Source organism: Anomalospiza imberbis, chromosome 4 (assembly GCF_031753505.1).
Source record: "Anomalospiza imberbis isolate Cuckoo-Finch-1a 21T00152 chromosome 4, ASM3175350v1, whole genome shotgun sequence".
In the NCBI taxonomy this organism is placed as follows: domain Eukaryota; kingdom Metazoa; phylum Chordata; class Aves; order Passeriformes; family Viduidae; genus Anomalospiza; species Anomalospiza imberbis.
This window is the reverse complement of record NC_089684.1, coordinates 49,522,524-49,546,407: the sequence shown is the minus strand read 5'-3', so window position 1 is coordinate 49,546,407 and position 23,884 is coordinate 49,522,524. Positions and strand designations below refer to the sequence as shown.

At 41.9% G+C, this 23,884-nt stretch overlaps 1 protein-coding gene across 4 annotated transcripts in view; it reads right to left on the bottom strand.

The window, feature by feature from the left end:
• The window catches only part of MAEA (macrophage erythroblast attacher, E3 ubiquitin ligase), a 49,047-nt gene extending 26,002 nt beyond the window's left edge, over positions 1–23,045 (bottom strand). Inside the window, exons 1-3 of one of the 4 annotated variants that reach the window (XM_068188455.1) lie at positions 22,907–23,045; positions 5,230–5,412; positions 1,564–1,767 (exon numbers count right to left, since the gene is read on the bottom strand). In XM_068188455.1, coding sequence (XP_068044556.1) covers positions 1,564–1,767; positions 5,230–5,337 — 312 coding nt within the window. In that variant the 5' untranslated portion in view covers positions 5,338–5,412; positions 22,907–23,045. The other 3 variants (XM_068188457.1, XM_068188453.1, XM_068188456.1) reach the window with 3 other exon arrangements.
• Between the last annotated feature and the right edge of the window lie 839 nt (positions 23,046–23,884).

Below are 23,884 nucleotides of genomic sequence, written 5' to 3'. Positions count from 1 at the left end.
TTTCCTATTCAACAAACAGAATGAAAAGCTTTAAGTATGATGTTTTTACCACAGGGTCTTGCAGTATGTCACGACAGACTTCCACACTCATGTCCAAACCAAAGCTGAGCATTACTTAATCAGGCATAATAGAGCTTGCTAGGAAAGTGAAAATATTTCCATAGAGCTTTTTCAGCAGACCTAGTAGGTACAGTAACATGATGATTCAGCAGAGATGAGCTCCTGCTCAAAACAGAGGGAAACATCTACCAGAAGTGGGAGAGCTGCTGACCAGTCAAGCTGCAGTTATCCCAGCTAATTGCCTAGGGTATTTTTGACTCACATGCATGGGCTATATCTCTAGTGAGGCACAACAGCCTCTTCAGCTGATTTTTTCAGGACTATTTCCTATTAATACTTTGTAACCCACTCCCCCTCTCATTTCTATTCAGCCTCTACATGCTATTTCCTATTTGGCATTTACAGAAATTGCTGCTGGCTGAACAGGATTAGACCAGTAAAGCAGCCAAGGAATAAGAGACACATGACAAATAGGTCCCTGTTATATGACAAAGAACAAGTACTTATGCTCTAATTTGACATCAGTAAAAAAATATCTTTTTCCCCAACAAAATGAGAGATGTGTTTAACTATTCCACCTAAGTACATAAGTCATGTAAGAGAACTCAACTTACAGCATCTTTATAAGAGTAAGATTTTAACTAGAAGAGTTACATGTCTTCTGGAATCAGGAGTATCTAAAAAGATTCAAGGATCTCTCAGATCAAATAGCAAAGGCTACCTAAAATCTGCAAAACATGATTTCTCTAGACAAAGAGCAAATGCATAAAAAATCAGTTTTAATGTCCTCGTGGCTGTCACAGGACCACAGTCAGCATTCATTGGTCTGCATAAAGTAGCTACACCAAAGTACACAAACTCCAAACACTTCATAACCCACTGTGAGCCCAAGTAAAACCAGCTAGCTAACCAGTGAAAAGAAAAGCAACAATCACAAAATGGTGAAACAAGCAAACTGTTCTTAGGATCATGCAAGATATAATGGCTACTAAAAAACCAAAATTGTATCAAAATTTCTTTTCCCAAGTAAAAGCCAGCCTTCCTTTCAGTGCATTAAACAGTAGGATGATACAATAGAACAGTCGTTCCTGCAATCAGCAAATGCTGTTCTGCTCAGTCTGGTCACCTACACGTATCAGCTGAGTGGGGCTAGACAGATGGGAAGCTCCACCACCTGCTTAATCAGCAGCCTAAAGGCCTCTTACAAGAAATTTTGTATGACATTTGAGAATTAATCTGAGTTTTAATAGAGAAAGGTGTTTATCATTTAACTTGTGACTAAAAATGATGCCTTCAATTTTGACTTATTTAATACATTAAAACACAATTTATGCCAAGTAAGAAGAACAAACTCAGGCCTACAAAGATTAACAGATAAACATTAGCAAGGAAGGCACACCAATACAAAAAAATAACTGCTACAAGGCTAAAGCAGCTTGTTCTCATTTTCCAACTTCCTCTCTACTATCATTTTTAAGCAAGTCAGTCCACACTGGCACCCACCTCAATCCCACTTTGTCTGGCTAGTTTTACAGCTGTGTTGTAGTAGCCACAGCGCAGGAGATGCTCCACCATCATACGATCCATGCGTTTCTTCTTCCACATGTTGGCAGCAGCTGGCTGGTCACTGCTGTGCTCCTTCAAATGTTCAATCCTGCGCTTGCAGAGCTTCGCACTTTCATCTTCAGCCTGGATTGACTCAACGGCCTAAAAAGTAAAAACTAACAGTAAGAGCTACACATTTTCAGTCTCCTTTAAGGCAAAACACAATAATTGTTTGTAAGCATTCTTTATGTTATACAGCTACTCCCAGTAGTGTCTCTTGTTTAGAAATATTTCCTATGGCAGTGCATAAGCTTCTGCATGGCTGGTCCAGTACTGAAATATTCTTGCACAGAAGTAAGTTTTGATCTATTTGACATTGTGAAAATATACATTTTTCTGCTTAATTTGCAGTTTATCCAAAAGCAGAAATGTATCAACTATGGCAGCAACTGCTGTAATAGCCTGCAAAGAGCTTTGTGAAAGTTTGCCATCATCTGATTCAAACAGTTGAAAAGCAAAATTTCCACCTCTAACGTATGCATGGCTTCTTCCTCCAGCAGCTGTCGTGCTGTATTAGTTCTACTGAAGAGTGACGCAGAGTAAACCCACGTAACTTCTAATACACTGGAGCCATTTTAATCAGTCATGCAATAATGGAAATTATACAAATGGTTGGCCTCTTGGCACCTGTAATTCAAGGATCTAAAAGCAGTTTTTCAAAATCATCAGTTTTGTTAAACTGGTACTATTTTATATAATTCTGCTACTGTGGAAACGTGCATCCCTTGTTAAGGAGCTTTACTTGGGAAAACACATTTGTTCAGAGGAACTAGATTGATTATTTTAAACCAACATATTGGCACACCCAGCAAAAAAAAACCCCACACCAGTCCCCCTAGGTATTGCCACAATATTTTTTTTTAATTAAAACCAAAACACTCAGCTCAGTTGCTTTCCTTCAGCCATCATTCCAAGCTGGCTGACTCAGTACAGCATGTGACAACTCTGGGCCATGTCAGGCTACAGAACTCCAGAAAGCTGGCATAGCTTTATGTGCCTGCTAAGGTAAAGGCAAACCAGGAGAGGATGGTTAGTATCTTTCCCATCTGCAATGTATCACTAGTGATGCAACTGCAAGTTAGGCTGCCCTGTGGTGACTTTAAACTTGCTGGCTTGTGTTTGAATGACTGCACAGGTCTGGCAGCTGGAAGGCACAGGCAGAACTTTTGGCAGCCCATTCTGCACGCCATGCTGACACAGTGACCTTTCCAGAACTCAAACTGTAGTATCATATATGGTACAGCTCCAGCTCTGGAAGCACAGGTTGGCTCTAATTGCATTTACCATGCCTGCCCATAGACAGACTTCTTCTGGAAGGACAAGTATTTGAAAAGCAAAGTGAAATGAGAGAAAACTTGCAAGGAAAGATCATCGAACTTACCCCCCACCCCCAGTTAAGCCTGACTCTGATCTGGACCTTGATACCAATTTCAAGTGTCTAAAACACTAGTCACTATGCAAGAGTACCTTAATAGCATCCATGTAAACATCCGTAGCCTAAGTTATTTTTACACTACCGAAGTCCGAGTTACTTGTGCTGCTGACTTGAGCTTTATTTTGTAACATAGTTTGGAAACAAATATTTTGTTTGAGTTATAAACTGAGTCTCTTCAGCAGGCAAACACTAACTCAAGACAAAACACACTTTCACTTTTTAGACATCTGCAGTATTATCAGATGTGAAGGCAACCTTGAGAAATATTCTGAATACAACTAAGAACTCAAGGCAGCCAGGCACAAAGGTTAGGCCCTTTCTGCTTCCAAAGGGCTCTTCTTATATGGCTTTATATCTGGACCTATACAGCTCTTGCTGGTTTTTTGATCCTTCTAGTACGTTCAAAAAGGCGACAGATTCTTTTCAAAACCCTCTGAAGCAAGTCTATCTGGACTTGCCCTGCTGGACATTAACAGAACTTGAGGGAACAAACATATTAAACAGTATACAAAAGGGAAAACACAAAGGCCTAGGTTTCCCCAGGATCATTTTCAGAACTGAAGAGACCTGCTGTGTTTTAAAGCTCTCTTTCAAGAGTGAGTAAGGTGTTAAATAAAGGAACCATCTAATTCTATTATGGCCATCTCAGCAGTTCATGAGATCCTTGTCTAAACACAGGAGGCAACAGAGATCCCACATGGGTCCAAAGGCTCTAAAGAAAACAGTCATTTTGCTCGGGGCAGAGATTATAGAGAAGACAGTTGGGAGTTGAGGGTTTGGAGCAGAAACAAGACCTTTGTATTTCAGAGGACTTTTACTGGTTAATAGTTTTTTTTGGCCTTTTGTTCTTTCTGAGTAGCTATAAGATTCCCCAGAGTCTTTCAGGCAGTCAAAAACAAATGAGCAATTAAACTAAAATGGAGCTTTGCATCCAAAACACTCAGCAATGCCTTCAGACACACCCCCACAGTCAGCAAAGCTTTAACAAGTAAATAACTTTTACTCCTCCACATCATTACTACACACCTACAAGCAACATACAACACCTACAACACCTCTGTCAGAAATAGTTCCTATTTTTCGGTAAGTAAGAGAGAAGTGAAGAAAACATACCCTTTAAGACCTCTTTAAGTCTCACAATCCAAGGATGAAAAGAGCAATTAATTTATCAAGTCTTTTGCAGAACAGCTTTTCAACACCTAGCTAACTTGTTCAAGCAGAAAACCCCAAATCAACACACATGACAGCGTTATTTTCATGGTGCAAACCTCCAAGGTATTTTGATGCTTCACACAGTACTGTCTCAAGATTTATATCTGTTGGTTATTTCATTTAAGTTTCAATGAAATTACTCTGCTTCTACGTTTCATCTATTTATTTTTGGAGAAGCACCGCTCTCAAGTCAGGCGACGGAGCTATTTCCATTTTTCTGCAAGACTTGTTTCAAGTAAGTGTTCTGATGACTCTAGAGATGAGTAATACTCCCATCCAAAATAAGGATGGCTTATACTTCTTTTTTTGAGAACATATACATCTTTCTCTAAGAAAGATGTGGTAAAGGCATCAAAGGCTGGTTGTATTTTTCTCAAGCTTAACAGTTAGAAGCAGGTTATCCTGCCAAATTTTATTTAAAAGGCTCTTAATATTCCGTAGGAATCTTTCACATTGCAAGCTGAGTGTTTATAAAAAATTTTCAAGTAACAATCCAGGACAACTTGCACTTTCTTCTGCAGAGAAGTCTAAACAGTGCATACAACTATTCCTGCACTGGGGGTTTCACATTTTTCAGCTTCATCTTCTACCTATTTTGCTGTTCCAGTGATCAGTTAATTCAAATGCACAAACCTTTCCATTAGACAAACAGGAATTGATACAAATCAATTCATCTTGCTACTGTTTCTTTTCTGTTAGTAAAGAAAGTCCTTTTCAGGACAACAAATATGTATTAATTTTACCTCTCAACAGAAATTTGTTATGCTTAGACAAGGACCACCAAATCATATTTCTTAAGCACAGTGAAGCAAGGTTTCACTGTCTATTCCAAGGCTTTTAAAGAGCCAGTAATGCCTGTTACCTTGAAAAGAAAATCCAAGCAAACAGCACTGCAATGAAGGTAGAACAGCACTCACCTTGCGTTTCAGAACGCTGAGTTTTTCAACGACTCCATCCAGGAGACTGACAACTGAGTCCACAGCAGGGCAACTGCTCAGTGTCTTCTCCAGCTCCGCCACCACCATGGTCACGTGGCTGGTCTCTCGATCAATGTTCTTCTGTGCAGCTCGAAATCGTTTGTTCAGTGTTTCATATGGCACCTGAAGCAGAAATAGCAAGTCATTAGAATTTCTGTATTTAAAAAGTCAGGTCCTCTAGAGCTTAGAAAGACTGATGATTTCATCTGATGCAGCCCAAAGAACACCTCGGTTCCAGAGGACTAGAGGTCATTGATTGAACTTGAGTTTCCATACTAAAACCCTTATTTAAGTTCTCTCAGCAAGGAGCTCACACTTCAAAGATTATGAAAAAAGATCAGGAAAAATACTGCAGTTGCTTGTCTGATACTATGTTCACCTATCTTGCTTTGGCTGTAAGAAGCACTGATGGAAACAATCCAGGGACAACAGAATATGAAGACAAATTTGTACCTACAAAAGGAAAGCTACAAATTAAACTACAACTAAGAGATCACCCTTCACACCCTGCCTTTCTAATTTTACATTTCTTCCCTTCACAAATCCATTAAAAAAGAGAAAAAGTTACCTTTGAGAGAAAGCATGTATAATGCATATTGCCTACTGAAAAATTTATACATAGTACACCAACAGTTCTTCAGGAAATCCAGCAAGTCTCCTGCATACCTCTACCCCTGAAAGACTACTTTTTAGTATTACTTCCCCAAGGACTATAAGGAATGCCAAGAGAAACCCCATGTAAATTTTCTTTTAGCGACAAAAGCCTACAATGTGTGACTAAACTGGTTAATTTCCTCTAAAGCTCCTTTCCTGAGTTAAGAGATTTACTAGTCTTGGAGGTCTCTCATCCTACTTGTCCCATACCTTTGTGGAGCAGTCGAATCAAAACTGCTACTGATGGCCATTAGGGACACAGGGATGGGAGCAGTCTACAGCCTGGGGAATGATTTGGGAAGTGTTAAGCTGCTTCCACTACAATGGTAGCAAAAGCAATGTAGACAGGAACTTCTACTGCTTCACAGAAACAGGAATTTTAAAAAACATTCCAGTGCTATACACTTAATTCAGCCATATCTTTAATCTTTAAAAAGTCCATGAGAAGTTTTCAGGTAGTTGTGATAATCTTGATTGCTTTTCCATTAATCAAAGGCATAATTGAGATAGCAATCAGATTATCCATGTTAAAGGTAAAACAGGAAACACAAATCAGTGCTCTGTTTGGTACATATCACGTATATGTTTGATTACAAATCTTTCAAGCATTTAACTTCTAATCAATTAGATCAAGGTCTACGTTTTCCTCCTTCTAATTATCTCCATGCAAGGAAGTATCCCCAGGGGCCACACCCCTTCTGGGTTCTACTAGCAAAGAGATTCTACAGCACCACTGCAATTCCCCAACAGAGAATTCCCCAACAGAGAACAGTTTGGTTCAGAGGAAGGAAGATGAGCCAAAGCATTTGATTTCCCAGACTTTGCATCACCTACAAGAGGCTGTGCTTATTTGTAGTAGTAATAAAAGACAAGGATAATCCTGATAAGATAAGAAAGGGCTCCTCTTCTCAAGACTGAAATGATCTATTTTATGGTTCTCGCTATCTCAAACTAAGACCTAAACAAATGACAGGGCAAGACTCTACCACAGAAGACACCAAGCCAAAACAATTATTTTTCTTATACATTTTGTCCTAAAATCCCAGCAGTACACCCACCCAAAACTCAAATCACATAAACCATGACAAGTAGTAGGCTTCAACACCTGCTTAATTGCCTATATAACAATTTTCCATCTCCAACACTCATTTATTTTTTCTATTTTCACAAAAAATGAAATATTTTAGAGATCCACAGATCAAAATGGATGTTCTAGGAGGCCATTAGTTTGACATCTCGCGTCTTTGAACATGGAAACTTATTTCCAACTCTAAGACCTGACGCCAGACAACATTAAGACAACTTCTTCCCTTCTTTTTGCCCCACTGCATTTTTCTTACCATTCACCAAAATATATTTCTGCAAGTATTTTGCTAATCAGCTTTCCATGCCACACTGAAAATCTGCCTCAATAAAGACTTTCATAAGCTACTATTAATTTTAGGTACCTTTTTTAGTATAGAAAGTGCTTTTGTTAAATTTTGAGCAGTCAGCTGGACACAGATCTAGTCAGTTGGGAAAAAAGTCTGTGTTTAATCTCCCTTTTTCCCCTTGTTTCTTATCTGCACTCTAGAGCAGTAACAGCACCCATTTCCTGTGCTCTGTCTCTTCAGCATGCAGACTTCTGGCACAGTTCATGTTCATATGACATTTAGAACAATTGAACTTTCAATTTCAGCTAGTATCACTATATATCATTTAAAATGTCTAGGTGCAATACATTTTTGAATCTTATCTTTTTTTTCCCCTACCATAAAAACAATCTGAATGTCTTCTGTAGAAGAGACTATGAGTTGAAATGTTACCACTATATACTCAGAAAATAAATAAAAGTAAACATATTGAGAAACATAATTTAGTGTGTCATAACAAGGGAAATTAAAGGTACAATGAAATTATTTGCATAACTGGAGCTGACAGTAAATACACCTTACCAGAGATTTTTGTAATTTGCACAGGCACTTGTTTCTTCTTATAGAGCCAGCAGTTTTCATGGGAATATTTGTGAATCATATCTAGGTACAGCTTTTACACTTATTTTACAGGGACAGAGTCTATGAATGCCAAAATTTAGAACTGCAACTGCTACATTCCTTACAAAGCACGATTTTATCTTGAATTTGCATCTTGATCTGGTGGTTTTTTTATTACTCCTACAGCTCCAGAAGTCCCAGCTCCCCAGCACTGGCTTGCTTTACTGCAGAACCCTTCAAAAGTTACAGGCACTGTACCAAGAGGATCATTTTTTTCCACGAATAATTAAAGTTAATGGAAGGAGAACATATAAGAAAGTGTTCTGGACAATGCAATTCTAAAAATTTTTAATTATAGTTCACTTTGATTTTCAGGAACTGTTGTTAGAACACCGTGAACACCAAAGTTTTCAGACTAAGAGACAGATGCAAGATTTTTATCTCATTAATTGCCACAAACCTATTAGACACTTGGAATCTTTCCTGCCCGTACCATTCTGTGACCAAACCTGGATTACAGAGTCATTATTTAGAGACAAGAGTGACTACAGAACTCAGCCTAGGGGAGCATTACCTTAAGGAAAAAAAAAATAAATCAGCTACTAGAAAATCTGAAATAAAGCAGCAAGTACTGACCAGAATGTGTTCTGTATAAGCACAATAGCAACTTGTCCTACTCGTTAGAGCTTGAAAAACCACACCCAGTTGGCTCATACCGTGAACATACAAGAGGATACAAAGGAGACTTGTAAAATATTAGTGGCACCACATTTAAATCCAGTGGCACTAAATACATTCTGCTCCTTTTGTTCACCAGCTTCCACAGCTGCAGACACATTATTCAACCTAAGCATGTACTAAACCAGGTCAAACTTAAACCTAGTGAAAAGGAATTTGAGTGAAGTTAGAACAACCTACACAAGAGGTAAAATTCCAGTAACACAAGTTTTTCCAAGATCAAAATTTTGCTGTGATGTGAAGTCTGCTTGGCTGGAGGCTTCTGCATCTGTAGCGTGACTGCTTCCAGGTGCTAAACACTAACAAAAAAGCAGAGACAACTGATTAAGCTGATCCAAATATTTTCTTCATTTCAGGAGTTACTTCACTGTTTTCAGAAAGCCAAAAAAGCGGTGTGCTGTCCCAGAACATGCTCCAACAACCTCTAGCTGTGGAGACAAGACTTAGAAGAGGGTTGTTCAGGGTGCACAAGCTTGAACTGGTGGAAGAGGAGGAAGGACTGCCAGGAGAGCTACACGCTGATCGCTCAGTTGAGAGCAAGGAGTAGAAAACTGCAGAGCTAAGGATGTCAAGGGGAGTTTTTAAGTGTACACTTGGGAACTCAGCTGTGAAGTTTAGTACTTGGCCTTCAGCCCAAACACAGTCCTCTTCCTCCCCATGAATGCAAATAAGGTACCAAGGCAAGGGAGAGTTCTCAAATAATGAAGTGGCTAAAACTATTCAAATTGGGCAACTGTAGGCAATCTTTCCTTTCATAAGCCATATCAATGTAACTTGAATACCCTTAAGCAGAGTGAATTTAAATATATTTTCATAAAAATAAATTTTTCAATAAGCCATTCACTTACTAAGTGATTCCATTTTCTTGAGTCTTTGAAAACACATTAAAAATAGAAAAAAAACAGCCAGTATTAAATGCTTGCATATGTTGTAACCTGATGTTTTGCAAACTGTATACACTTCTCAAGTGTTAATTATCAGCCTCCAAATAAATATTTAAAGAAATATAAATAATATTAAGCCAACTGCATACAGGGGTGCATCAAAACAAGTGTGAGCAGCTGCTCAAGGGAGGCAATCTTGTCTCTCTACTCTGCTCTTCTGAAGCCCCACCTGCAGTGCTGCACCCAAATACAAGAGGGATCTGAACCTGCTGGAGCGAGTCCAGAGGAGGCCACAAAGAGGGGTTGGAGCCCCTCTGCTGTGGAGACAAGCTGAGACAGCTGGGGGTGTCCTGCCTGGAGAACAGAAGGCTCTGGGAAGATCTTACGGCACTGTCCAGTACCTAAAGGGGCTACAAGAGAGCTGGAGAGGGACTTTTCACAAGGGCAAGGAGTGACAGGACAAGGAGGAATGGCTTCAAAGTGGCAGAGGCAGGGTTAGATTAGATATAGGGAAGAAATTCTCTACTGTGAGGGTGGTAAGGGCCTGACACAGATTATCCAGAAAAGCTATGGATGACCCATCCCTGGAAGTGTTCAAGGCCAGGTTGGATGGGGCTTTCAGCAACCTGGTCTTAATGGACATGGCAGAGAGGCTGAAATTAAATTATGTATGAGCTCCCTTCAAATTAAACTCTTCTATGATTCTAAACCAGCTAATCCTTTACACAGTGTCCTAAAATGCATATTGCTTTTACAATCATCAAGATTTTACTGAGATTAATTTTTCTTCTCTTCTTAAGGTTTTCTGAATGTATCTATGTATGCACACTTTGTACTCTCTCCATAAATCGAATATATAGAAACATGTGCTGAATACACTCCCACCTCAGCTCTTGCTTACCTCTACAGATTCACAGAAAAACACCTTTAGAAAACCTGTGATGAGAGCCTACCATCTATAGCCTTTAACAATATCAAAAGGGAGAGAAGAATGCAGACCATTTTCCTCTCATAGAAGTTTATTAATTAGAGTGATCAAAGCTTAAAAAGCTTTGCTATCTCAATGGCATTTATGTTGTTTGAAGTCAGACATCCAGACTGGACTTATGCTCATTGTAGCACCTTGAATTCTATTAAGCAGCTTAATGGCATTTTGAGAATGTGGCAGTTTTAGCCCGTTGCACACTTGCAGCTTCTACAACAGACACAGTCACTCACCGAGCACCTGGGGCTTACAAACAAACTGAATACAGAGAAGGGCTCTCTGCTTGGGATAGAGTACAACATAACAAAACAAACATGAACTGTGGAGAGGTCTTTGCAGAGGTGTTATAGTTGTCCAGCCACAAAAGCCATCTGAGTTACAGCTAGAAATGCAGCTCTCATTACCATCACAGACAACATATACATCCACTTAATTCAACTAGACTTCAAATCAGTAATTGCAGTTACCAGTGCCTTACAGACACCAGCAGCTTAAGGAAGATGAAAAGCATCTACAGAATTGAGTTTGTGACCCAGCTACAAAGGACAACAAAGTATCACTTCTGAATGCCTTCTCTGTCTTTACTGTTAAGGTCTTCTCCGAAGCCTTCCTGATGAGCAACTGAGTCTGGGGGAGAGGTACTATTCACTCATGTAAGAAGGCCAAAGCAAGCTGAAGATACACAGGTACACAGGAGCAGAAGGGAAGAAAATAGAGAGATTTTGGATGATGCTGCAAACCTGCTACCATTGCTGGAATGTCACAATGCACAAGAAAAGCTGTCCGTGACTGAAAAGGGCAAGTTTGTAACTCTACTCCAAAAAGAGAACCTGGAAGATCACAAAACCTACAGGCTGGTCTGCCTCACCTCAGTTCTTGTGAAAGTTACAGGAAAAAAAAAAAACCACCAAAAAACCCCAACCATTTCCAATCTTATAAAGGTGACTAGGAGCAACCAGCCCAGATTTGTCATACACAAATCAAGCTAGACAACATTGCCTGCTTTCAGTGATGAACTGACTCTCTGAATGGCAGGAGCACACGGGCAGCCTTTTGTGCCAATAGCAGTGAGGTTTTTGACATTGTCTCACTTGTGGCCAAACAGGGGAGACATGGACTCAATGGCTGAACACAAGATGGGTTAGGACTGACTAGTCAGGCTCTAAGAATAATGGTCAGTTGTTCCAAACCTTCCTGGTGGCCAACTGCAAGTACTGCTTGTCTCCCCAGGAATGTTATCAGCTCCAACAAACATGTCATCTTCAACCATCTGCCCCACAGAACAGACAGTCAGAAAGCTCACAGAGTAGAGTGCTTGATAAATGGGTGTCAGAGCTGCCATTCAGAAAAAAATGACAAACTGGAGAAATAGACCAAGAACTTTATGAAACATAATCAAGGCAAACACCAGGGCCCAATATCTGGCACAAATCCACCCCAGCCTTTAGCACTGGTTGTGGAATAACTGGCGAGGACCACCACTGCAAGAAGAGATGCAGAGGTCCTGATGGACAGCAGGTGGGACATGAATCAGCAACAGGCTCCCATGGCAATAAAGGTTAACCCCATCCCAGGCTGCAAGACTAAAGGCACTGGGTTGAGAGGAATGATTGTTTATGCTCAGCACTCATGCAGACTCATCTGGAATACTGAGTCTGGTTTTCAGGTCACTCCCCTCCTCCCACAAAAAAAGAGATGCTGACAACCTGGAGAGAGTCCAGAAGGCTGCCACCATGACAGTGAGCTGGTTGGAGGATAAAAAAAAAAGTCCAAGAGAAGCTGAGAGGGGCAGGCTTGTTTCCGCTGCAGAAGAGAAGGCTACGGGGAGCTGGAAGCAGCACAATCTGATAGAAGCTTTCTACCACCAAAAGGTGAAGGTCACAGATAAGATCCAGCCAGACCTTCCGGAGTTACAGAGCAAAAGGGAAGTAGGCAGAGTTGACAACTGTCACTAAAGAAAATTCCAGCTGGACATAAAAAAATATTTCACTCAGAAGACTTGGTAAGCACTGGAATAGCAGCCCAGAAAGCTGACGGAATTGCCACCCTCAAAAACTTTCAGAACTTGGCAGGACTCTGAGCAACTCAGATTAACTTTGAAGTTAGCCAAGGTTCAAGCAGAAGCCTGAATTTAACACTGTCTGCAGAAGTACTTTCCTACCTTAATTTAATGAATTCATCTTTGCTAACTTAGACATCAAAAACATATCCATATGAAGATCTGAATGACCATACCAGATAAGACCAAAAATCGCCTCTCTGTCACTATCTTTTCTTTGATTATATCCAGAAAGAGGATGGCACTTGAAAAAAGGCAAGAACAAAGTTACTAATCACAAACAGTCTCACTGGACTTCTTGAACTAGAGATGGGAATTTAAGAGTAGAAACACCACAGGGTGTTTCTCATCCATGAACTCCAGCTGCTGTTGACCTGAGTTTTAGCACTGCAACATCCTGTTGTGAGACATTTCACAGGCTCACAACTATGGGAATAAATACTCTTTGGTTTTGACTTTTCAACTAATTTGCAACCCTTTTGTTCTTGTTTTGAAAGCAAAAAAGGGAACCCTCTCTTTCTCCTACATACTTCTCACACATCTTGAGACTGGAGAGACTCTTTCTGAACCATTCCTTGAAGACAGACATTCCACCTCTCCAATCATTCTTGCCATTCTATAGACATTTTCCAGTTCTCCTACACCCTTTCTCAGGATGAGAGAAGGGAGAAAATAAGAGTAACTCATACTACTTGAGAGAAGAAGAAACCATGGATTTTAACTGCTGTGTATTGAGTCCTCCATTCTTTCCTTTCCCAGCGCTTCTGTCCTGTGTTTGTTAACATTAACCTGGCCACTCACAGAAAACATTCACTATTAGCCCTGAGATCCCACTGACCAATGATCATCATTTCCAACTCAGTTATTATATATATAAGACTAGGATTAATTTTCTTTACACCATACTTAAAAACTGTATCACATTGCACTTACCTATACTGAATTTAATATATTTTAACACCCATTCAGTCTCTCACTATTTTTCCTCTAATGGTTCACACTTGGGCTGCATCTGTAATGCCTCAATTATCTTAGTATCATCAAGGAAACTGCTTCATCTCAGCACTTACTCATTCTTCCAGGCTGTTCAAACAGCTGAATATCACCAGGATGCCAGCAGAATCCTAACAGCAATCTTCCTCCATTAGAGAAGCTGGCTACTAAATCTTGATGTTTGTTTTTTATCTTGCCCAGTTCCTTATCTGCATAAGGACTTCAGTCTTTCTTGCAAGAGTTCCTGGTAAAGCTTATCTCCAAAAAACATTCAGTAATATGAATAAACTATCAACCAAGTCCACCTCACTGCCTACTTCAGTTTTTTTAAAAACAACTCCAATACTCTTTACATGGAATGCTCTTTTTCGAAGTCATATTAACTGATGTACATTATTCCATATTGGATTTGTCAGGATACTATTTCTGCATCAATAAGCCATTGGCTGAAAGGGAAAAATCAATTACATATATTAAAAATCTCACTAAAATTTTACTTAAAGTAGAAACAGTCTTCTACATTGTCTTTCTTCCACAGCTATCCAACAAAATCCCCAGACTACTTCAGCATTTGTCAGAGGAGGACTCAACACAGGAGAAAGGGATTTCTCCCAAAGCAAAAAAGTTTTTTATAATAAGTGTTATGTGCTCCATTTCTACTCCTTTGGAGGTGTAGGATGTTAGGCCAAAGTCTGATGGCCACTGTGCAAAATTCCAAATACCACCTTGATGCTGCCCACAGGTTTTTCTAACTGGTACAGACCAATACTGAAAGACAGAATTACACATTTCTTTCATGACTGAAGTTTTGAAAAAAAAAATGCAAGCCTTTATTCTCCCCCAAATCTTTAGCCTTACATTAGACTTTCAGCATACCAGTTCTCACACTGATCTGGTCACACACTACAACACTGGCCAAATTCCTTCTTTACTTATATAGATTCAACCCTAAGGAACTCCAAATAAAAATGGAAACTAAAACACAATCACTTTCAGATCACAAGAATGTTTCCAGCCCACAGTAACTGCCTGGATGAAACTAGTTCAGATGCAGCAGAAAAAAGTAAAAACCAGTTTGTATAGCTATCATTTAGTTGTTGGGAATTACAGAGTAAAAGTGAGACTTCAAATAAGTCAACTGAAGGAAGTATTTGGTTATGTAAGTAAGATCATTAACTATTCTCCAGACTCCTGGAGAAGCATCTTTTACACAGGTTTGCAATTCTGTAAAGTACCTTAGTATCTTGGCTGAAACTAACTCGTTCCCACATAAAATGTGTTTTTTTAAAAAACATAAAAACCCACGTTGTGTATCTTTTCAAATTAACTCAGTCATGAGCAGGAGGGAATTAGAAATTGATTTTAAAAAATCTTAGCAAATACATAAATTCACAAAACTAGGGGGAAGGAAAAAAATAGTTTCAAGAAATATAAAATAAAGAGTCCTACCCAATTAGGTTGGGGGGAACCATTACAGAACTATGCTTTCCTTTCAAGGGTCAGAAAAATGGTGTGCTTCCTCTCCTCAAGTGTGTTAGCTTATAACACCTGAAAACACCAGAGATTTGTATGAATCTACAGGTCTCCAAGACAATTCAGTTGAAGACTTCGAGATATAAATAAGCTTTTTCCAAATGCCCCTACATGAAATTAAGCCTGGCCAGACAGCTAGGGAAAACAGGAGAGGTGTTTTGTCTTTCAAAAAACTAGAAGAAAGACAACTTAGCACCACTTTAGGCAAGAAGGACAAGGAAATATAGGATCATGTAAGAAAAACTAAGCATCTCCTGAAGAGTTTTGATAAACAGTGTCAAGAGAAAAACTAAGCCCCACAAAAAACACCTTCAAGTATTCAGCTGTTTTCTTGAGACTAAATTAGAACACCATGCTCACTGCTTCAACAAAATAGAAAAGTAGATGACATCTATTATAGATGAAGCCATAGAAAAATGAGGCAGGATACAAAAAACTACTGAAAACTTTCCCTCAATGAAGTAACAATTAGGAACTTCCATGCAGAATTACTGAAATTCTGTATTTTTCTATAGTTCATTTTTTCCTCAATGATTCTTGGATTACTTCAGACCAGAGTCAGCATTATTATTTGTCACTGGACTTATCCAGAATGTAAATGATACCAGCACCTCTTCAGTGGACTCTTCTGACGAGTAGCTCTTATCAATTCCTTAAAATAGTAATAGTTTTTCTTTACTCTAGGCAAAATCAGAAAAGAAAAATAAAGTTAAAAGAGTAGTAGTATATATAATAGTATATTTGAGGAATGGATGGCTTAAAATAATGCCTAGATGTAGGTTAATTAGGTAAAAGCATTAAAATAAAATCTTGAAGAGATATAGAGCCAAACAAAGTAATTTCATAAGCATAAAAGTAGTTGGAGGTAATTTGGATTATTAAAAACCAGTTCTTTTTAAAAACAGTTTCAGTGTTTTGGAAGGGTAAAGCCTAGTAGCTTGCCTTAGTTACAAACAAGTCAGTTTTACAACGCAGGAAGACAGTACTGTGTATTCCAGAGCAGCTGTGTCTCGAAAGAAACCATCATTATATTATTCAAAGCTGCCACTTCAATACAGGAGAGAATGAGCAGCAAAAATTCTTGGGCTATCCATCTGCTACACACATACTTAGTCAACAGAAGCAATCACACGCCTTCAAAATATTATCCTGCTACACAAACTGCAAGTAACTTATTTGTGAATACATTAGGAACTTTTGAACAAGGCTTCCTACAAGAAAATTAAGTGCTTTACAAAGCAATTTTACAGTTACAGGAAACTGCCTGACATCCCTATATAGGGAAGTTGACAGCCATTTTAGAGCCCTGCCTAGATCTGCCCTGAGGACATTAGAGGCCAGTCCTTTTCAAGGCACTTGTTTATAGCTGCTACCTTGGACTTACACCTCAAAAGAAATGCCTTTGCTTCTCTTCTTTTAGTAGAAATACTGGAGTACTAAGAAGAACCTAAGCATTGCTCCCTGGCCAAAGCTGAGTTGCAAAGCTAAGGTCACTCAGTAGGTTTGTGTCCTGAGCAAGTCCTTCCATTTGTTTTGATCCTTCTTTCTTCTCCAAATATTTGTTCATTTTAATCACAGCACCACCTCTTTACCACTTTGAATGAAAGAGGTCGTTGTCCTTCTGTGTGTTTGCACAGTCCAGACATCATGATACTGGCTAGAGATCCCATTTCCAATCAAATTGCTCCCAAAACAACCTATTCCAGCCAAAGTGACAGCATTTCTAGTAAGACAATTAAGCATTATTGATACAAATTAGCAGACCCATATCAGAATATATGAATGACCAAAGTTCTACTCAATCTGTTTTATTTTCATTTTCACTACTTTACAAGTGCAGCTAATCCACAGAGCTCTTAAAAAAGGCTGAGGTAAATCAAAAGAAATTGTGAAGTAGTTAAATTACTGGCTATCAAAATAAAAGTATCTTAAAATTGCTTTATTTAAATCAAATATCACATATTTTAAGTAATAAATTACTTTGGCATATTTCACAATCTGGGTTAGGAAATACTTCCCACATAGTGAATCTTCAGGCTTTAAGTTGTGGGAGACCAAGTGTACAATTCAGGCAGCTTTTTGACTTAACAAGGACTGATGGATCCTGTCAGTGTGCCCTTACAGCAAATACCCATCTGCCAGAACAGTACTTCCCTAAACCTTCCAGCCTGAAAGGCACTCTCTTATGCTGATTGTACAGGAACTACTGATTTGAAAGAATGGGAAGATGCTTAGGGAGCACACCAAGTAAAGCATTTTCCTCCTATTGCAGTATCTAGGAAATGTTTGGAGTTCATCTTTACTTATTTCCCAGTTCCTGAAAAACACTCACTATGCTAAGACTCAAATCTTGTCTTATGTCAACATTTAAAGATCCCAATGTGCTAGCTACCATACAAACATATTATTCCTACACCAGAAAACATGCACAAGCCAAACTCACAGGAACACAGGCCACTGTCCTGTGAAAACACTACAAATCAAGTATGGTGCAACTAGGGATTGCAACATCAGGTGAGTGTTCACTTTGAAGATACTAACAGGATATCTTCTGTAAGATGCTTGAGAATACCTTTCTTCAAGTATTCTCCCATGGGCACAATGGGGTACTAAAAACCAACTAACAGCTCTAGGCCACGACCACACTGTTACTGCCTTTTACTGTGTTTTCTTCCTTCATTAATCACTTTAAAATGTATTTTATAATGAGTGGGCAGGAGTGGAAAAGAGACCAACAAGAGCCAATTTCTTCAGCTACTGTACAACGTCAAACTTCTTACAAAGTCCCAGTGCTAGCTTTTTCTTAAAATTGTGTTTTTTAGAGCAGAGGAAAACAAGAGCAGTAGGAAAGATTTCACACTTATTTTCTGACACACGCACCATGTGTCAAAACAGGAAGTGCATTATTCAGCAGCACAGGAACGCTCGGCATGGACATTGAACACACTTGGTGAGTCAGAGCACCCAGGTTGAAGACTGATTTAATGTGAGATAAGTGTTTGTGATGAGTTAGTGCAGAGCTGTCAGCAACGTCCAGGCTTAGCTTATTTTGCCAACCTCCTGTCTGAAAAGCACTTAGATAATCTAAAAAGGAGCCTACAAGAGAGCTGGAATGGGACTTTTTACAACAGCAGGTAGTGACAGAACAAGGGGGAATGGCTTCCAACTAAAAGAGGGCAGGTTTAGATTAGACATGAGGAAGAAATTGTTTCATTGTTAGGATGGTAAAACACTGGAACAGGCTGCCCAGAAGGCTGTGGATGCCTCCTCCCTGGAAGTGTTCAAGGCCAGGCTGGATAAGCCTTTGAGCAACTCGGTCTAGTGGAAGGTGTCCCTGACCCTGGCAGGAGGGCTGGAACAAGATGATCTTTAATGTCCCTTCCAACTCAAACCATTCTATGATTCTATCATGATACATATTTGTGTTTTCTTACATTGATGTACAGACCGTGAACTAAATGTTACAAGTTGTTACTTCTGTCTGAAGTTCTGCTTGAAGCACTTTCACTGAACAACTTTTGCTGCTACCTGTTCAAAGTTTTGACAAAAGTACTCTTGACTCTTAAAATTAGGTTCAAAACCAACTTAAGAGTAAAGCTTATAAACATGGGGAAAAATAAAGTACTGCAACTAGTTATGCAAAAGATTAATTGTGCACTTCTTCTGCCTCACTGGGTAAACAGTTGATTGTTCAGATGTTTGTCATCTCCATTAGTGACCTGGATGATGGATCAGAGAGCACCTCCCCAGTCTGCAGAGGACAGGAAACCAGGAGGAACTGTTACTATGCCAGGTGCTTGTGGTGCCATTCCACAGATCTCACTGGGCTGGAGAAATGGGCAAACAAGAACCTCATAAATTCAACAATGGGATGTGCAAAGTCTTACACTTGAGAAAAAACAACCCTTTGTAGCAGGACAAGTTGGAGACAACAGCCTGGGAAGAAGCTTGGCAGAACAGAGCCTGGGTTCCTGCTGGACAAATTGCCCATGACAGCAATGTGCTCCTGCAGCAAAGGCTACCAAGAGCACCACAGGCTGTGTTAGGAAAGACACTGCCTGGAGGTCAAGGAAGGTGATCCTTCCCCTCTACTCTAACTGGAACTTAGACCCACCCAAAACACCGTGTCCAGTTTTGGCTCCCTCGTCCAACAGAAACATGGACACACTGGAATGAGTAAAGAGAGATCCCTACCATACTGGAGAATCTGACATGGGAAGAAAGGCTGAGAGGGCTGGGATTCTTCAACCCAGAAGAGGCCCAGGGGAAGCCTTGCCAAGGTGTGTGAATACCTGATGGGGACAACAAAGATGGAGCCAGACTCCTCTCAGCAGTGTCCCATAAAAGTACAACAGGAAATGGGCACAAACTGAAATACAGAAAATTTCCTGTCAACAAAAGGTTACACTCTTTTAGTACCACAACAGCAGTCAAACACTGGAATAGCTTTGCCAAGAGAGGCTGGAGTGTCCATCTTGGAAAGTAATTGAGAAGAAGAGTCTGGCCATGGTGCTGAGCAACCTGCTCCAGCTGATCCTGCTTGGAGGGCAGGCTACTGGACTAGAATGTCTGCAGAGGTCCTTTCTAACCTCAGCTATTCTGTGGACGCAGGACAGAAACAACATGCACTTCATATAAAGCCAGTCTCCTACATGTTTCCCTCTAATTATCCAAAAATTGCATTTCCATGAGAAATTAGTATCTTATTAGATCTGCTGTATATTCCCTGATAGAGATGCCAACAAAAGAAACCAAACACTGGCTCAGAGAAGGCACTGACATATCCTGTGCTTCTACAACTCTCCTGTTGCAACTTTTTTTTAAAGCAGTAGCAGATCAGCTAACTCAAAACTGCTTGCCAACAAACAGCCCAGAATATTTTCAAAAGTGATCATTCCTGCTTTTGGGTCTTCCATCTTCCACTTCTGGGGTCTTAGCCTATACGGCTTGCTATCACTTTAATAATTATTCATACTCTAAAGATATGGATGAATTATCCAGCTTCCTGTCATCACTTGTTTATTATTTTCAGCAAAGAACTCTGATAACAATGTTTGCATTCATTCATTTTCAAATTGTCAGCTTTCATCTTACATGCTCTCATCTGAGACTAGCAGAATTCCCCATCAGTAGGATTAAAAAAACAAATTCCACAGCAGTTTGGTAGAAGAATAGCTGACAACCTTCTTGTCCTTGAGAAGGGACTGGAGGGGGCGGGGGGGACTATTCAAGAATTATTTTGTACACTTAGAGAGCTTCTCTAGATTCAGCTGAAGAACTGTATTTACTTCCCCTGAGATGAACTGCTGAAGAAGGACTCAAGTATTTCCACTCCAGTAGCAACCACAATTTAGCTCTGGAGCAGGGATTTCCCTCTGCAGTTTGAAGCACTCTTTCACATGAAAAGCACTCTGTGGAACACACTGTAAATGTAGAACTATTACACAACTATTATCTAGTGATGCTGGCATGAGGAAGCTAGAGGGAGGAAACAGGAAGGATATAAATACAAGTCTGCAATCTTTTATATTTTACTCACATAAGGGAAAATCACCAGAGCTCCAAGAGCTACATCTGAGCTACTGTGCTGGTGAATTAAAAAACAAACAAACAAAAAAAACCCAGTGATATACAATCATTTTACACAGCATTTGAATAAACTGGAAATAAAAATTCAGAGTCTCAGTTTCACAGAATCTTGTAGGCACCTGACTCCTCAAGAACAAAATGAGATTTCATATCAACTTACTTTAGTAGACTTTAGCCTTAGTGTTCATTTCTCTGTGCTGCTTTTTCACCTCCACCAGTAAAATGTTTTGATATATGACTCACAGCTAAGAACATTTCAGAGGACACATTCAAAAGATCTGAGCAGACACTGTTCTGGCAGGTTTTTTTTAAACAATGAAAAATGTTACTAAAGATTACAGGAACAACCCAGAAGTTGAATGGCTGCTGGGAAGAGTCAATAAACATCACCTCTGCTTAGAAATTAAGAGTTTCAGTGCAAGGGTGTCTCAACCCTCTTACTATTTAGCTTGCTAACTTTACAAACAACATTCCATTCTGTTATGTATATTTTTGTTGAGATATTTTAGGGAAAAAGAATGCTTGTGAAAATAAAAGAATTAGTCCAAAATATTCTCTACCTTTTAAATGGCTGGCACCTTGACAATTCATCTTAAGTCATAAGCACCAAAACAAAAAACTCACTGATCCTCACTGCCAGTAATTTTTCAGGAATGTAGCAATCAAATCTCTGGTAACAACTGGAATACACCTAAAATACAGTCTTAAAACGATGTTCTTAACATTAAATGCCTTCACATGTTCTGGCTATGGAAAGTGCCAGAGAGCTCTTTACAGCTATTTTAAAATTTAAGCCTGATGCTATCAGGTTCAAAGTACTTCTGGGCGACAGAAATGAGCCTTCACATGTAAAAGGGGAATCAACACTTTGTCCTTCTCATTCTCAGACCCGAGCAGAATGGAGCTGGTGGAGGAGGACATGCACAAGAAGAACATGCATGGCAAGAGAACCTGCAGAACCAACACTGTAAAGAGCACACAATGCTCAGCGTGCGAAGGACAGCATGATCTCAGCACGACAAAGTTGACTTTACACAAACATCTTCTATAGACGGTGAAATGTGGGTACGCTGACACGAGAGATGTCTAAAGAAGCATTTTGCAATAGAGATCCTTCTCCCAAGTCCTTTCCACAGTTGCTGCTATTTATGTGGTAAACCTCCTGTATATACAACTCGAGACTTCAAACAAAGGTTCCCGTTGATTCCTATGAGCATCAACCTTGCAGTTCAACAGTTCTCGGAGGCACTGAGCGTTAAAGGTCATTGCTGAGTCCTTCACCTGCCTCACAACACCTGGTTAAAGCCCAAGACCACCTATGCAGCCCTGGGAGACCTCCATCCTGCAGGCAGACCCAGTATGTCAAGGAACTGCTTTTACCAAACTGTATTTTGCTTATTCGCCTCCATAGCCCTCCAGTACGTCTGAACCTTTTCATATTTTAAGCTCATCTCCATCTTCGGGGGACCAAGCAGCCAGGGAACCATATTATACTGCCACCTCCACTCCCTCCCCTTTAACACGTCTCCTAACAACGCCACGTAGATCCAGATAATCATCTGGGATGAGCACTTCAGGCAGTGCTCGGTGTTCCTGAGGGAGTACGTTCCACTCACACGCCCCAACCCCTCTCCCCCAGCCCGGCTCCGTCCGAGCCCACTCCCCCCTCACACCGCCCCGCGAGCACAAGGACCTCACTTCTCTCCCAGCTCCTTTCCAGCTCTTTTTGTGTCCCCGGCGTGGCCCGGGGGCCTCCCCCGTCCCCTCAGGGCACGGAGACACCAGGGAAGAGCCGCATATTCCAGGCACGTCCCTCTCCCTCCGCGGAGGGGGATGGGAAGAGCAGCAGCGGAGCGGCACCAGCCGAGACGTCAAGCGGAGGAAAAACGAGGACAGGCGGGAACTACGCGATGGGAATCTCTCACAACCTCCATCCCACAGCCCCGGGGCTCCCGAGCCGGGGAGAACCGGGGGGAGAAGGGGCTCCCCCTCAGCGCTGCTCGGGCGGGACGCTGAGGGCGTTAACGCGCTCCCCCCCGCGCCGGGGGCGGCCCGGCACCCACCTTGAGAGTGGGGTACTCCTGCACCTTCAGAGTCATTGAGAGCTGAGCGGCTGATTCCTGCACCGCCATCTTGGATCGGGCACCGGCCTCCCCCCTCCCTCCTTTCCCTCCCGCCCTCCTTCCCAGCGCGTCCCGGCGGGAGCTACCTACGGCGCGCGCGGCATGCCGGGAAACGGCGCGCGCCCCGCCCCGGCCCGGCCCTCATGGACGCGGGCCGAACCAACGCCGCGCTCTGCCCCCCCCCCGCCACCGCCGCGGCTTGGTACGCTCCGCGGGGGCGGGGGCGGAGGGAGAGCGACGGCGCGCCGGCCAATGAGCGGCTCCCGCCCTCACGTTCCCCCGCCGTGAGCGCTGGCGCCGCCCCGGAGCCCGGGGAGCCGCGCCTGAGTGGGCAGCGGGGAGGGAATGGGCGGGGCCGCGTGGAGGCGCGGACAAATCAAATGGGATTACGGCAGCGGGATGGGCGGGATTCGGGGGGGCTGTGGGCACCCAGCCACTCAGCGGAGGCAGAGGGCGATTTCCTACGGCCCAATCAGAACATGCTCTGGGGCTCAGGGGGCGGGGCCTAAAAGTAAATTTTGCTGGTGACTTCAAACGGCCGTTTTAACACCCCCGAGGTGTCCGGGAAGGGGAGGGGCGGGGCGCGGGGCGGGACGCGTTGTGATGGACAGCGCCGCCAGCCAATGCTGTAGCCTCTCAGCTTGACGGACAGGCTGCTGAACCAATGGTCGGTGCTCCTGGGGCGGGTGGGCGGAGCGGCGGGCGGCGTGTGGCTGTGTGTACATCGGGAGGGGCGGGGCCGCCCCCGTGAGTTCCGCGGGGCGGAGGGAGCGAGTGAGAGCCAGTGAGGCGGAGACGGCGGGAAGAGGTTTAAATAGCGGAGACTGCGGCAGCCCCCTGCCCTCGGCTCCCCGGGCCGGCGCCGAGTTTCCCCGGTGAGCGGAGGCGTGGGGCGGGCGCAGCTCCCGCCGCAGCCGGGCCGGTCCCGTCCGCCCCGCGGGGTTCGGGGTGGGGAGGGGGGGGTGGCTCCGTTCGCCGCCGGGGTCTCTGGTGGTCCGTTCATGGCTCCCGCAGCCGCGCCGGGGAGCGGAGCCGGCGCCGCCGGGCGCTACAGGTGCGGAGTT